General features: G+C 40.1%; 1 protein-coding gene across 3 annotated transcripts in view; it reads left to right on the top strand.

Moving 5' to 3' along the window:
• The window catches only part of pak5 (p21 protein (Cdc42/Rac)-activated kinase 5), a 78,850-nt gene that overhangs the window by 20,598 nt on the left and 42,988 nt on the right, over positions 1-15,264 (top strand). For 2 of the 3 annotated variants that reach the window (XM_044106027.1, XM_044106028.1), the window contains exon 2: positions 14,765-14,988. In XM_044106027.1, the coding sequence (XP_043961962.1) occupies positions 14,765-14,988 (224 nt within the window). Of the gene's footprint in view, positions 1-6,037; positions 6,369-14,764; positions 14,989-15,264 lie in introns of those variants that run through there. The other variant, XM_044106030.1, reaches the window with a different exon arrangement.

A 15,264-nucleotide genomic window follows, 5' to 3' on the forward strand; every position in this document is an offset into this window, starting at 1 on the left:
GGCTCCAAGCAGTGGCGTAAACAGCACAGTCTACTGCTGTTATCTCGAAATATTCCTACCAGCATCATCTGCCAAAATCTCAGATTTTCCGCCGATGCCCTTGACTGATTTGTCGATAGAATCACGTGACCAGCAGCAGGCCTTGTCACAGCTTGACCTGGATTAAGAAGTTTCCACACACCTTTTTGTGCAAAGATGTTGTTAAGTGATGGTAATATCTTCATGTTGCTAATCAGGGCATCGTGTCCCAATGCTGTCATTGTACAGCAAGTTTTCACTGGTTTTAGACACACGCACACACACAACACTGAAAATGTGAATTTAGACATTTAATATTATGGGGAGTGTCTGCTTTTGGTTGACACAAGATGCCAACGGCAAAAACATTCATGTGTTTGGAATAAGCAAAAAAAAAAAGAAAAGAAAAAGACCTTTTCAGATTGGCTAGTGTGCAACAAGGAGTGCTTCTCTGTTTTGTGGCGTCTACTCTGTAATACCTCTCAGTAATTAGCAACCTGGTTAGTTTACATTCCTGCAACCAATCCAAACATTGCCTCCAAAAGCTTGTCATTTACCATTTACCAGACTGAAGGGCATTTTTAGTGTAATGGCTAAGCTAAAGTTTGTCTGTTTTGAGTTATGTCATTTTAATTTTTGTAGTTAAAATAGAAAGGCTTAATAAATCTAGAGAGATTTGAAACCTTCACAATGGCGTCTGGATATTTTTCCCATCTAGATCTTTATCCTTGCCATAAAGATAAAAAAATAAAAATAAACAATACAATCTGAAATAGTTGACTGCTGTCTTGGTGTACCTCAGGGATCTACACTGAGTTCTCTGTTTTTTAGCATTAACATTAATGACGTATTAATACATTCATGTCAGGTGAACGCAGGTGGCTGTTTTCATGAAAATAAAATAGCCGCTGGCTGCAGAAGAACTGTCTGTCATGATGGTTGTGATATCTGACTGGTGACATAATGCAGTGTTTATATTGCTGTGTGTGTCTTAAAGTCTGTGAATAGAGACCAGATCCATACATAATGTTGGAAAGGAAACAGACAGTCAATAGTACAGGGCGATGAGTGTTTTGGTGCTTTTAAAACACACGAAAACCTGCACACAGAATTAGGTTTATTTTGATTCATTAAACCAGTTTCTGTAAATAATTTCCTGAAGCAAAATCTAAACTTGTGTTTAGTTTAGGACATGGGGGAAAAAATGCAGTGTCTAAAGTGCAACAGAGAGATTTTTTTGTACTGCCCCTTTAAATGCCACAATATAAAAATGGTGCTAATTTGGCCCCATGGCACAGATGGTGGATGCAGACGTGGAGTTTTTATTTTTAATCAATGCTTTTTGCTTTCTCTTTTATTTCATCGTAGATAGGATCACATATATAGTCAGTGTTTTTTCTTGGGCGCACACAAATCTTAATTAGTTTATTAAACTTGGCTAAATTTATCAAGTGTTTTGTAAGAAAATCCAAATCCTGTTCTAGTTATTTAAACAAAGATACTTTTTATGGCCGACAGGCACTTTTGACTTGACAAATTTAACCAATGCGACAAAACGTTTGGGCAATGATGTGTTTGGGAAACTTTCTGAATACTGAACCAACAGAATGAAGGAACATCATCATGCTATAAATTTTTTTTTTTTTAGATTTATCTTTTAAAACCTCAGTTACTATTCTATAATTTAACAAGTTGTGCACTTTAATCTTTTATTGCAAATTTATGCACAACATTTTGTGGACTAAACATGAAAATGTGCCTCTGTTACTAATTCCCTACCTTGAAGGGAATTCAAGGTAGGGAATTATTTGGTTAATAATATAGAAAGTTTTCTATAAGTTCTTGATATTGATTTCTCTGCGTGGACCTTTACCACTATTTACGGTTGTAAGACACACATTCCCACTCCCACTGTGGAGCATGGACGTCTCCTTTAAGGCACCGCTGTCCCGGTCTGCTGCGGCTTTACCCTTTTAAATTCAGCCACACCACAGAGCGGCTGACTTGACAAATCCTTAACCTACATTTTTACATCTCACCGTGAACCATTTTCCCATAACACCAGGAGGAAAGGCTTCTTGCTGAGTTTTCAATAATAAACGATTAAGTCAAGGGTTTAACATGCTTTGGTGGATAATGGCCTGCAAAGGAGAAGGCTTTAAAAGCCATTGAATGCTTTTAGCCTAGAAAAGCACCAGTACGTAAGAGCTGAACACTGTTGGGTCCGGACTGCTGTCCAAGAGGCATCCGTCACATTATGGTTAAAGAACTCTCCCATATAATGACAATTATGTTCAATTTACATTTTTCTAACGAACCACGATCCTTTAAAACTATCCTCAAAATATTGTGATGACTTTGTGTCTATAACCTGTGTCCTTAAAGGGCGTATTTTCTGTGCACTCTGTATTTTCCAGGCACGTAAACCCATTTTGTGGCACAATGAAGTAAGTGTTACCTTCCGTTGTACACAAATGCTGCATGTATCAAGCATGACTTGGCTCCAAAGTGGAGCTTTGTGGAAACAGACGGCGCTTTGTGAACGCAACCCCAGAATGGTTGCCACGGGAGATTCAAGGACTCCTCAAACATGCATAGAAGAAACATATATTTCACATAATGCCCAATAATACCCATTTAAAAATTTTGGATCAAGATGAGGAACATACAGCAATGGATGTCCTTGATGTGGCCATATTGTCAACACACACATACACGCCTACACACGCCCACACACACACACATACACACGCGCGCACACGCACGCGTGTGCAGCTGGTAACACAAAATTGTCAATGTTTGCCCTCCAGTGCTGTCTATCAATCTCTTCTTTTATCAGGCTTGTACTCTGAAAAACCTGCCCTCAGATTCAAAAGAAGAAACATTTGTCTCTGCAATCTGGCAGCTGACGGCGTCTGCATACAGATGTTAGCCCTGGAGCGCTGAAACTAATACCATGCGGCTGAGGCTTCGTTTGACATGCAAGTTAGCTTTTGCTATATGCTTTTATTCCCCACTACTGTTCATGTTCCATTGTTTAGGTGTGTCACCTGACGTCCACTACTACAGTATAATGGATGCCAGTTATTTTGTGTGTGTGTGTTTTGTTTTGTTTTTTGTTTATTTTATTTAAGTGTGGGATTTTCTGTTGGGAGTTCTGCTTTTCAAGAACAAAATGCTTTGCAAATCCACTTGCTGATGTTTGGGAATGACTGTTACGGGAGGCAAATATTGCCAACTGTCACATACTATGTATTGTTTTTGGGCTTTCAAACAAATATGTCCAAGTAGTTGGGTTGAAGTTTGCAGATTTTTACTGATATTGATTCATTGGTTTTAGTTTTGCAAGCAGAACTAATGTGTAGTCTTCCAATGTTGCAACATAGAAGACTATATATATATATATATATATACCTATGTATGGTGGTGTTCTGATACATTTAGACATGTGGTTTGTAATAATTCTCTTGAAGTGGAGGGGAGGAGGTTTGCAGAGCCAAATCAGCCTCAGCTGCCATAATTCTAGATGCTCTCTTTCTGTATTTAGTCTGCAGCTCCCCACCTCCACACTACTTATCTAAGTCCTCTGCATGTGTGTTTCTGCTCACTTAGAGAGGGAAAGAAACCCTTAGAAGTGGTGTGTGTTTTTAAATGCAGAAGTGTGTTTTTTTTTTTTTTTTTTTTTTTTAAAAAGGGTGTCTCCCAATCTTTTCATTTTCGACACCCTGACTAAATCCAACTCCAGTAGTTGTTGTGTGACCACTTTCTGTGATATTGTTTTTAATTGTTCGTTCACATTTTAAAATTAGCGCCCTATTTCAGTGTGCAAAAGTCGAACAAATCTGGATTTCCGTAACTAAATGTTTTTAAACACTTTACAGTGATCTTCACAGTGAAAGAGAGGACATAATCTCTCTTTCACAGAAGAGAGCAGCTGAAACACCTCGTATTCAATATTACAACAACTGGTACCGAAACATATCCTGAAGTTTATGAAGCAGAAACCCAACTGTTTATGTAAAATGTGTCCACAGTCGCTGGAGCAACACTGAAACGAGATTTCAAAACGGGGAAGAAACTTGCTAAATCTAGCTTAGCACGTCAGCTAACCGGACGAGGCACAGACACTTGTATATGTGCTTTGTGTGTTTTACCACACACTTTATCAACACTTTGTAGTAGCTTTCTTAACTCTGTTGAGTTGAGTTGGACACAACCACATAACACTAATGAACTGTGTTACCTTAGTGCACTTTAAAACTGTGGCGTTTTCAAGCATACATTTTGCACCGACTTTACTGAAGTATCTGGGACTTGGTACGTGTAAGTGCTTCTTGTTAAGTGGCTGATGAGCATTTTGTGTTTCGGTCAGTTCAGAGTTACATAATAATTACCTCAAACTGTACACAAGAGTGATGCATTTCTTGTGGTTTTGATTTAGACTCTAAATTAAGAGGGTAGGATAGCTGCTCCAGGGAGCTGAAGGCTGTTTCATGTAAGGTCAAAGTCTGAGGAGAAGTTTAATGTCTCATTTACTTTCTTAACTCAGAAGTTTGCCTCTCCTTTAGCTGAATAATTGACAAAATCTGTTTGAACTGAATAAATGGTCAATGTTTTCACCCTCATGCAATTAATATTTCAAATGTTTTAATAATTTACTCCTTTTTTTCCCATGTACCTAGTGGCCGCTTGAACCTTTCACGCTCTGCTTCTGTGCTAACTGGACCTCTGGCTTCATCAGCTGGAGAAATGCATGATTCTGAAAGTCTTTCTCTGCTTTTTGTTGGAGTGTTTGTCCTCAGCTCAAGGCCTGTCTCTGGCTGTCCTCTCGGCGTGGGCAAAAGGCCAGACTGCACCAGCTGTTTCTTTCTCTTTCTTCCTTCTCTATCTTCTCTCTCACACTTCCTGTCACCTTGCCTCGCGAAACAGGCTGCGATACCTCGACCTGGTGGTGCAGCTTGTGACATTAAAGTTGATATCCACACATGTTGGCATCAGAGGAACACCGTTTCTTTTTTTTCTTTTTTCTGTGTAGTGTGTTTGTGTTTGACAAGAAACAAGGTCCTGTAGACTGCCCTATAGATTAAGTACACATTGTAGTGCTGCTCAAATTTATATTTGTATAGTCATATCAACAAATTGTCATTTCATTGTGTGTCAAGTGGCAAACAAATTAAGCAAAACAGCATTTCTGCTGGATGTAAAAAAATATATTGGAAGGGGCTGGACGATATGGCTGAAAGTATCACAATATGAACATTTCATATAAGTGGATAGCAATAATTATTGATTAGTTTCTAGTTTTAATTATCTGAAATACCACCAAACTCATGACGTGCTCCTGTTTTGTTAGTTTTACTCCACGGGTTGTTGCTGGGTAACCAAGGAGTGAGTGAGTTGCTAGGTAACCAAAGAGTGAAGGAGTTAGTTGCTGCTGTTAACAACCTTGCTTAGTTGGCCGTGTCAGGTTGAGCATCTAAAGCCTCCTTTTCCCAGAGTGCTGTGCGGTTCCGCAGCTCAGTGACATTTTTGAATATTTTATCAGACATTTTATCTATTGATATAAATTATATCTCTGGATTTACTGTCCAGCCCTAAGAGTAGATAAACGATAAATCAATAAAACACAAATAGATAAAACAAATAAGTCAATTTTTTTTAAATAACAAAAATAATATTGCTTTTAGTAAATAATCTAAACGTAAATCTTACAAATGAAATAAAAATAATAGCTAACAATAACATAATAAAGTTAACAGAGATAAAATAAGTTAACAAACCTAAATGATAAAAAGAAAAACAAATACAAGCTCTAATCAGTTCTAATATTGATCCTCATATGTGAATAGTGAAGTTCTGACGGGGTGCACAGTGTGGGTCACAGCCGGGCAAACCCAGTTAGCCAGTGACAACAAAATGGGCTGGGTCCAGGCTTAAGCCGCCTGGCTGTGCGTCGGCACGGGCTGCTGGCGTAGGCAAATTTTTTTATTTTCCCACCCCCCTTTCTGTGAGGCTCACATTGGGAATTATCAGAGCATGCAAGCGGGATAGTAGTGGGAGCAGTAGCAGCTAACATTGGGGACTGCAGTGGGTCGTGGACTTGACCCGATTTGTCAGTTTGATGACTTTAAACAACCGTCGCTCCTTCCGGGGATTTTATTGGCTCCCAATTCGAAGAAAGGACAGTTTCCTTGTTTGGCCAAATGAAAATCAAGATGCGTAATTGCTTTATCAAAAGAGACGTTTGACATCAAAGTGCAACATCTGTGGCGGCTCTAATTATCCCTGCCTCACCATGGACAAGCTAGAGCACTTTGATATCTCAAAAGAAGCAGGCAGTTTGTTTCCAGGTAAGAACAGTGAACATATATATATATGTATATATATATGTATAGACACATTCATCATCAGGGCCTAAATCTAGGGTGCTAAAGCTCCCCGGTCATGTCAAATCTTCAAATGTAATTTAAATATGGGATGCTATAAACCTCCCAGCGTGTTGTGGAAATTGTGCAAGAGTGATAAAAAAAGCCTCTTCATCTGCTAAAGTTGTTTATGACTCTGCGGATCGTCTACGGGGAGCGAGGGGTGAAAACGCGTTTCTGTGTAAACAGTTCTCAGCCAATTAAATCATCTGAAGGAACGGGGTCCAGAGCGAGCGAATGCAAATGGGGGCGATACGAGCTGACGAATAAGCTTGGAGTAACAGGAGATACACAGAGCTCACCTGTTGATGATAGAAAGACAAATAGCTGCATGTTCTGTGGCTCGAACCACATTAAGTTGCCGTAAACTCCTCATGCTGACCCGAAACTCTTGACCATTTAGTTCCCATTCTTCTCTCTTCAAAGGAAGACGACCGCCTAACCCCGGCTCGTTTGCTGGAAGAACTATTTCACTTTCATTTATTTGCTTTCCAAATTATCCAGAAAACCTGATTCGTAGTTGTTGTTTTTTTTGTGCGTCTCAACGCCAAATCGTGCCTCTAAATTACAACGTCGGGCGTACAAAAATGAACATGCCATGTTGTTGCCATGGTGTGTTAGCGCGCGTGTAGCCACCACAGATGACCAGTGCACACACATGTGCAGAGTTCATGCTCTTACTGCATGAGTGTGTGTCGAGGTGTTGTCACACACAGAAGGGGAAGTGCCTGTGGAGGCTCAGATGGTGACAGATGGTTTGGAGACAAATCAGCCTGGGAGTCAGGATCTCCATCCTGGGACCAGTAGCCCCTTTGAGTATCTGTGGAACAGTGTTTATTATCTATAGAAAACATGACTGTTTAATAATCCCTTTGTATAAACTCCCTTAGCTGAGAATGTTTGCTTTGTGTGTGCACAGGGTGTTAAATGTTATGTAAGAACAGAATATTATACAAGTGAAGAGAGAAAGGTTTTTTTTTGTTTTTTGTTTTTTCTTACTCCATGTTGTACAACACAATGCATTTTTAGCTCTTCAAGCTGTACTTAGTGCCAAGGCCCTACAGCTGTGATTTATGACTTAATACATGCACGGTTCAAAGATCTGCAGGATTTTTCCAGCGCATGTTGGTTTGCTTGAGCTGTACTGTGAAGAACCAAAATGACATGTATTTCCTCTGCTGCCTAGTTGCAGCTGTGCAGGAAAAAAAGGGTATATTTTTACTGCATAGGGATTAAAAAAATAATTCTTTTTACCCATTAAACAAAAGAAAGTTACGACATCCTACCTAGTCATAGCTAGTGTTAGTCCTTTAGGTTGAAACAGCTTTAGTGAAATACTTCTCGTAGACATCCATCCGTCGAAGGTTACATCGGTCCAAATGGAAGTTTGACCCACTTCTCTCATCTAACAGTGAGATATTTAGGGGTTTCTTGCATATACAGCTTAATTCAAGTTATTCGATAGTACTTGAGCTGGATCAAGATCTGGACCCGAGAGTTTCCACTCATGAATTGTCAGCCAGTCCCTTAAGCAGGCTGACATTTTCGGAGACTTCTTTCAGCATCATGTGGTCTGCTTTCAGGGTAAACGTCCATGGAAAGCCAAATATGAGCATTTTGCAAAGTCCTCCACTTGTTAGCTATTCTTTGTCAAATAGAACGACGAATATGGTATTTTCAAACACCTCTTCTAGTTGTTCATCAGACTCATCAGCTGCTGACGTCCCAGGCCCACCTGGGCTCTATTCTCCGTGGGACATGAAGAGAAAACCTCAAAAACGAGCCCCCCCGCCCAGAAGAAATCCTGGGGACCTCATTCAAACCTCATTTCTCTTGCTTATATGTGAGATCGTGCTCTTTCGGTTATGGTTCATGCCTCATGATCATAAGTTAAAGTAGACAGATCCGTAAATGAAAAAAACAGTGCTTTTTGGATTTCCTCTTTCTTGACCACGACAGACTAAACTAGAGGACATACAAGTCAGCAATTTGTCTCACCATTTCCCGCTCTACCTACCCATTCCTCATAAAAAAAAATTATATAAAGTCACTTAAAAATTTCTTCACTGGCAGCCACACCCCAACCTAGAGGCGTCTGTTGCTATTGTTGCACAGAATATCCTTTTTTTGTTGTTCTGATCTGTATTTAGTATCAGGAGATGTCTGTGTTAGCTAGTTAATTAGCATGCTATCTGCTTGAGTTGAGTTTGGACTTGGCTATTCAATAGACATGCTACTAAAAGTATCAATGGTACTTTTAGCCACGACTGATGCTCTTGTATCATGTAATGACTGTCTGTGTTTTACCTGACTGGATATATTGCATTTACAAACAGCCATTTTTTTTCTTCTTTACAACAAAGTGTCATTAAAAGGCTATTCAACTTTTAAGGAGTACAATGGAACATTTCAACCGTCATTTTGTTGACTATGTTTCAAATGTTGCTTTTTTGTGTAGTTTTGAATTTTGTTTTCATTTATGCTTTTGATGCTTAATTAATTTGTTGTTGATTTATTCAAGTAGTTTTTATAAAACAGCAACAACTTTATAGCATCCAGTAAATGCAACATAGAACAATTTTCAAACATTTTACGAATCCTGGTGTAAACTTGCAGACATTTAATGGCTTTCTTACTTTGATTATTAAGAAAATAAGTTATAAACTGTTTTCCAAATTGAAACATGTTGGGGGATTTTTCTTTTCCTCCTTTCTGTGCTGTTCAATAGAAACTGCCTGACTAATCATTACAGTTTGCTGACACTGTCACAACTCACTCCAGCTACACGCCCATGATTATGGGTTCGCAAATCTCTAATCCCATGTACGTCCAGACGCAGTGTTATCGATGAAGTGACATTGTTACTCTTCCGTAGAAACACCTCTCAGGCATTAGTCCGAACTTTGCAAAACTGTTTTTTACGGTCCGACCATAAACTTAACCTCGAGAGGTGCTTATGTGGCAGAAGCTGTGGAGTAAGTAGCTCCTCTGGCATGAGCTCCCAGAGGCCTGCACAGTCAAAGTACCATCCAATAAATGTTTGGACTGGTGTGGAAGAGGAGCTGCTAAAAGCTCTGTGGGAGTAAATTTGGACTGGGCACGTAAACAGATCACCAGTTGTGTTACCGACACTCAGTTGTACATTTGTTGTGTCTCCTTGCAGCTGAGCTTGGACAACAAGACTTAAGCCCTGTTAGCTTTTAATAATCTCATCCTCATGTCGGTCAGGGGTCACATTCTCACTCCGGATGGTTACAGAACACAATTAAATCTTGTTGTGCCGAAAGCAAGATGTTGTATGGTTCATAGATTATGGTGTAACATGAAAGTTTTTTGAAAGTCTTCCTTTCCTTGGTCCAAGACTCCTACATTTTTATACGGTTTTATCTTGTGTCTCGATTGATAGATCTCACTTCATGTCATATTGCTTGACTGAGAGACTGCAGAACACGTCATCTGATTCAGATGAAAATATATGAAATCTGCTGGTCTGTCCTCCTCTCCTTCCGCTGCCTCCTGTCTCCCCAACACCCAGCACGCTCACGCCTTCTACAGCCTTTCAACTTTAGCTGCGGCAGTATCACATCTCCGATCACCTTTATGTTCCCAATCTGCAGACGTAGATCCCTCAGTCTAACACGACCATATAGATTGAAATTTTGAAACATTTTCTGCCATTAAAAAGTTTTTGTTTCTTTACTTATTGATCCTTTTCTGCATTTTTGTCTCACTTTAAGACTGCGGATTGTTCTTTTTTTTTTTTTTTTAATATCAAACTTACATAACCTAATACAAAAAACATGAAGCACAGTTTTTAAAGCTACAATATGTAACTTTTGTAAAAAAAAAAACCCAAAACAAAACAAAAAACAAACCAAAAAATGTGTAACAATCATGCTTGCTACATGTACACAAGCATAATTGATAGCGCTAAGACACTCCTCCTGGCTCTGATTGGTTGTTTATTACTGAGTGATGTATTTCTGCAGATGGCAGTAGGATGACAGGGAGAAGGCAGAGGAGATTAATCTTCTTACATATTACCTGCCTCATCTTGTAATGCCATGACACAGTGAGAGTGTTGACGAATATGTCAAGAATATGTTGATTATATAATTTATGTACTCTGGCTTTAAGGGAAAACTGCAAACAAAAGTGGCTCAAATGTTCTTCACGGCGCTTAAAACCAACATAGTTATCAAAAACTAAACCAGTCGGGGTTTTTTTACTTCTTTATTTATCGCCACACATATTTTCCCCCAATATAAAAGTGTGTGAAACACTACTGAGACTTGGAAAAATAGAAGTAGTTTGAAGAGAATGAATACTTTGACAGCACTGCGCATGCAGATTGAAAACCTATCCCTGGCTGAACGTTTCGTCTTTCTAGAATATAATCGTCATGCACAAGGCCTTCATCACATTCATTGTCAAAAACATCCTCACTAAGATCTGGCAGTCACTACAGCAGCAGGATATTTTGGACCATTTGGTCCCCAGAGTTTAATTCTCTCCTGCCACGGTCCGTCTCACCCAACTTCTCACCTCATGATCTGGACTGTTTTAATAACCATCACTCATCCCTTGAGAATTTTCTTTAAACGTGACCGTTGGCACTGCTGACGCCTTCATATTCACACTATGGAGGTGAGCTAATCTACACCTTCCATCTTTGCTCTGCTTCTTGCTTGAGTTCACATCCTCAAATGGTTGTCTACGAGATCTTATTTGATGCAGGAATTTGACAAATTGTAATAGCATTAAAAATATATATTTTTTCACACAATTCTTTAAATTTATAGCAGAAGTGTTTTAACACTGTACCAAAGCCATGGGTGTCATGAGGAATTAAGCCTTTAGTTTGCTGATCATCTTACATTCATCTGAAATTGTGAAACATTTTGAAATTTTAAAACCATAAGAATTTTTTACAGGCTTTGCTGAAGTCTTTCTAAGGAGATGCTATAGAAGTGACTGTAATGAGCTCAGAGTAGCTCAGTGCTGCCCCTTCCTGGTCTGTTGCTCTCATATGGTTAATGGCAGCCCTTTGTACTTTTCATTCAGTTAAAAGAAAGGTTTATAAATACTGATACTGTAAGAAACACAGACAGCCATGGTGGCGTTTTGCAGTCCCAAAACGCCACCAGATGATCCTCAACCTTCAATCCATCCATTACTTCCTTTATCTCAGGTGTGTGCGACCTACTCAAGACTCGATTTTGTCCTTTAGACTCAAGTCGTACCTGAGTTGCAAAAACGAGTCGCTTGTCTCAGACTTTTGCATGTCTTGTCTGTTCCAATTTGAGTCCTTGCGTCCAAGCTTTATCTCGTGTAATCAAGAGGAAAAGCAAGTCGGTGTGTAAGCAACAGATGCAGGTCTAACTGCATGTTTTGCTGTGAAGGGACTTGATTACAAGCCTTAGTCCCTTCTGATTCAGTTGTAGTGATTCACTCCACAACTAACAAAGCCCAGTTTAGTCACTAGGATTTAATGCACTGACTACTGAAAGGGTGTTTGCAGAAGACTCCTTGTAACTTAAATCACAGCAGTGTCTAAATGTCTGTGTTTTATTTAGCACAGTACACCTCAAGCACAGGCTCCGAAAATAACCGGGTCAAAAACTCTGGGTCCGTTTATGGATTCTAGCCAACAGCCAAAACGGCTGCATGTGTGTCTATATCACAGTTTTCATAGCTGAGTGGATTGAATTAATAATATTTTAAAAAGTGTCACATTTCCTTTTTTTTTTTTTTTTTGTAGCCACAGTTAAATTAGCCTCCAATATAAGTTCTTTTAAGATTCTGAGTGCTAATGATCACTTTTCACACGGATGATTTAAAATGATAAGTGATGTTCTTACGACTCAAAGATTTATGGTTAAAAGTGACTCATTGTTTAAATGAACCCTAATGGATTTTTATTTTTTAATTTGAACTAAAATAGCGAAATTTTTAAAATGATAATTTTACAATCATGTAAACCGAGGAAATGTAAACATCCCTGTGTGATAAAGGGTCTCACCGTACTGAAACACCTTTTTGAATGTGTATCGAATTCTTGAAGCAGTGTTCTGCATATTCATTTGTTACCGCTCAGTTTTGTCTCCTTGTTTTCTTTCCTTCTTTAACCTCCTGCTTATGTTCCTCCTCAGCTCTTATGTTCTGTCTTCATCAACCCCCCACATCCGGATGCTTTCCCATCAATTTATCTCTCTGTCTTTCCTGTTTGAGGCCACTAATTTAGCCTGGCTGGCTCTCCTCCCCCGGCAGCAAAGGAAACGACACAGAGCGATTTACATGATTGCATTTTTGCCACGTCTGTTTAAAGTTGCTTTGAGAACCTCCTCAGTGTGTGCTTCTGAAAGAGAGTCCCTGCCAAGGAAAGTCAGTCATTCTCTCAAAGCAGATTTAATTAACACTTTGCAGCAAGTGACCTCTCTGTTACTAAGAAGCTTGTTGCTAAACTCTGTTCACACTGAATCGTTTCCTGGCTCTGCATATGTTTTTGCAGGTTTTTATAAAAGCTTTATGTTTTATGAATGTAATTTTTGAAGAATGTAATTTTTGTAATGTTTAAAAACTGAAATGTTTGAACAGCCATGTGCCGATAGTAACAGGGAGTTGAAATCGGTGTTCAACAGCTTCCTGGGACCGTTTGGAGTTTTAATGAATGCTGCCTACAACAGCAACAAGTGGATGCTGTCAAAACTATAACAACCAGCAGCTGTTTTAAAAACAATCAAAGATTAATGTCATAGTTGATAAAATAATTAACACTAATGGTATTGTAATCTAAAGGGCTGCACAGTGGCGCAGTTGGTAGAGCTGTTGCCTTGCAGCAAGAAGGTCCTGGGTTCGATTCCCGGCCCGGTGTCTTTCTGCATGGAGTTTGCATGTTCTCCCTGTGCATGGTGGGTTCTCTCCGGGTTCTCCGGCTTCCTCCCACAGTCCAAAAACATGACTGTCAGGTTAATTGGTCTCTCTAAATTCTCCCTAGGTGTGAGTGTGTGTGTGAATGGTTGTTTGTCCTGTCTGTTTTCTGTGTTGCCCTGCGACAGACTGGCGACCTGTCCAGGGTGAACCCGCCTCTCGCCCGGAACGTTAGCTGGGGATAGGAACCAGCAACCCTCCTGACCCCATTAGGGACAAAGGGTGAATAGAAAATGGATGGATGGATGGTATTGTAATCTTAAAATGCCTTTAAAACAAACCCAACATATTGTAAAACCCATGAAAAGTGCACTTTTATCCTGCCAGTGTAACAAATATAAATGTTTCTGGTAATTTTTTTCGGTCTCTTTGTGAATCAAAGTTATGGAGAGAGGCAGGAAAAAAAAGGAATATTTGCAATACGTACATGTATTTTACGTTACATGCTAAGCTAACAAATAAATGATTAGAGAATTCTTTGTTTTAAAACAAACAATTTACCTGATTTTCATTTAAAAACCGTAAGATAGCGACAGAGGGGGCTGAAGTTTTTATGAGGATTAAATTCAAGCGATACCTCTTTAAATTATAAAACGAATTGTGCACAGCAGACATGAGCTGTGCTAAAGCTGTAGCAGAGAGCGAGGGGGAAAACAAGAAGGTGCAATGGACTGTTGTCAGAAGACAGAGCTTCCTTGACCAGACTGGCACAATAGTTTTCTTTCACAGCTGCAACAACAGAGTCATGACGTTTTGTTCTTGTGACTGGGCACCGCGCAAATTCCCAAACCAACAGAATCACAATAGGGCTCACACAGAGGTCCCAATCACAGACCGGCCTCTCTGAGAGCAGTGTACTTTTGACCGCAAGCTGGAGGCAAACGTGAATGGTGGAAAATGTTACCATTTGGTTTCCGCATTCGCCCATTTGTGAAAAGACAGTAAATCTATTTCCACTTGAGGATTTGTTGGTTTCAGCTTGTTGCATTGTTGCTCGGAGGTTTCCCAACATCAGCTTTGGAATAATCTCCAAACCTTTTACCTGTCAAACTAATAAAGACAAGAAGGAGCCATATTTGTTCAAGAGACTAAAGTCTAACACAAACAAAAACAGATTTTAAATCCTCACTTTTAGCATAAGATGAGAAATTTTTAATTGAGCCAAGCGGTGGCAGTTCTAGCATTTATGCCGCCCTGAGTAAAACCCTCATTTATCATCTATCCACTGCCCTCCTGTCCTGGTTCCACCCTGGGCATCTGCCCACATGACTCCCCACTAGAGTTGAGTATAAAAATTTTACAGATATGTTGATGAAGGGCACAGGCTTTACCCTTTACTGCCCGTTGTTATTCCTGCGCCGTGCTAATGTGCGTATCCTTTGGGTTGCCAGGTTTGCCAGGGTTTTCCAGCATGTTTGGGAAGAAGAAGAAACGGCTGGAGATCTCAGCCCCGTCTAACTTTGAGCACCGGGTCCACACGGGCTTCGACCCGCGAGAGCAGAAGTTCACCGGGCTGCCACAGCAATGGCAGAGCCTGCTGGCCGACACCGCCAACCGGCCCAAGCCCATGGTGGACCCCTCCTACATCACCCCCATCCAGCTGGCGCCAATGAAGGTACAACACGAGTGTGTAGAGGGCATCTGGCCTGGGCGCCGAGGACGAGTCATTGCCATGTCTCCGTCTGTTGCGGTCATCGTTTGTCCTGCGTCATCGCCGTCTCCACTCACCCACGTCCCTCCTCTTTCTGTCTCTACACGCTTTTCTTTTTTGCTGTGTTTTCTTGTTCCTGTCTTCAGTCTTTGCTCTCTCTCTCTTTGTGTAGGTGTCGGTCTCTTCTCACCTCTTCTCTTCCCACCTGTTACCCTCTTCCATTAGAGAAACAAAATGGAT

The sequence above is a fragment of the Gambusia affinis genome, linkage group LG22, assembly GCF_019740435.1.
Source record: "Gambusia affinis linkage group LG22, SWU_Gaff_1.0, whole genome shotgun sequence".
In the NCBI taxonomy this organism is placed as follows: Eukaryota; Metazoa; Chordata; class Actinopteri; order Cyprinodontiformes; family Poeciliidae; genus Gambusia; species Gambusia affinis.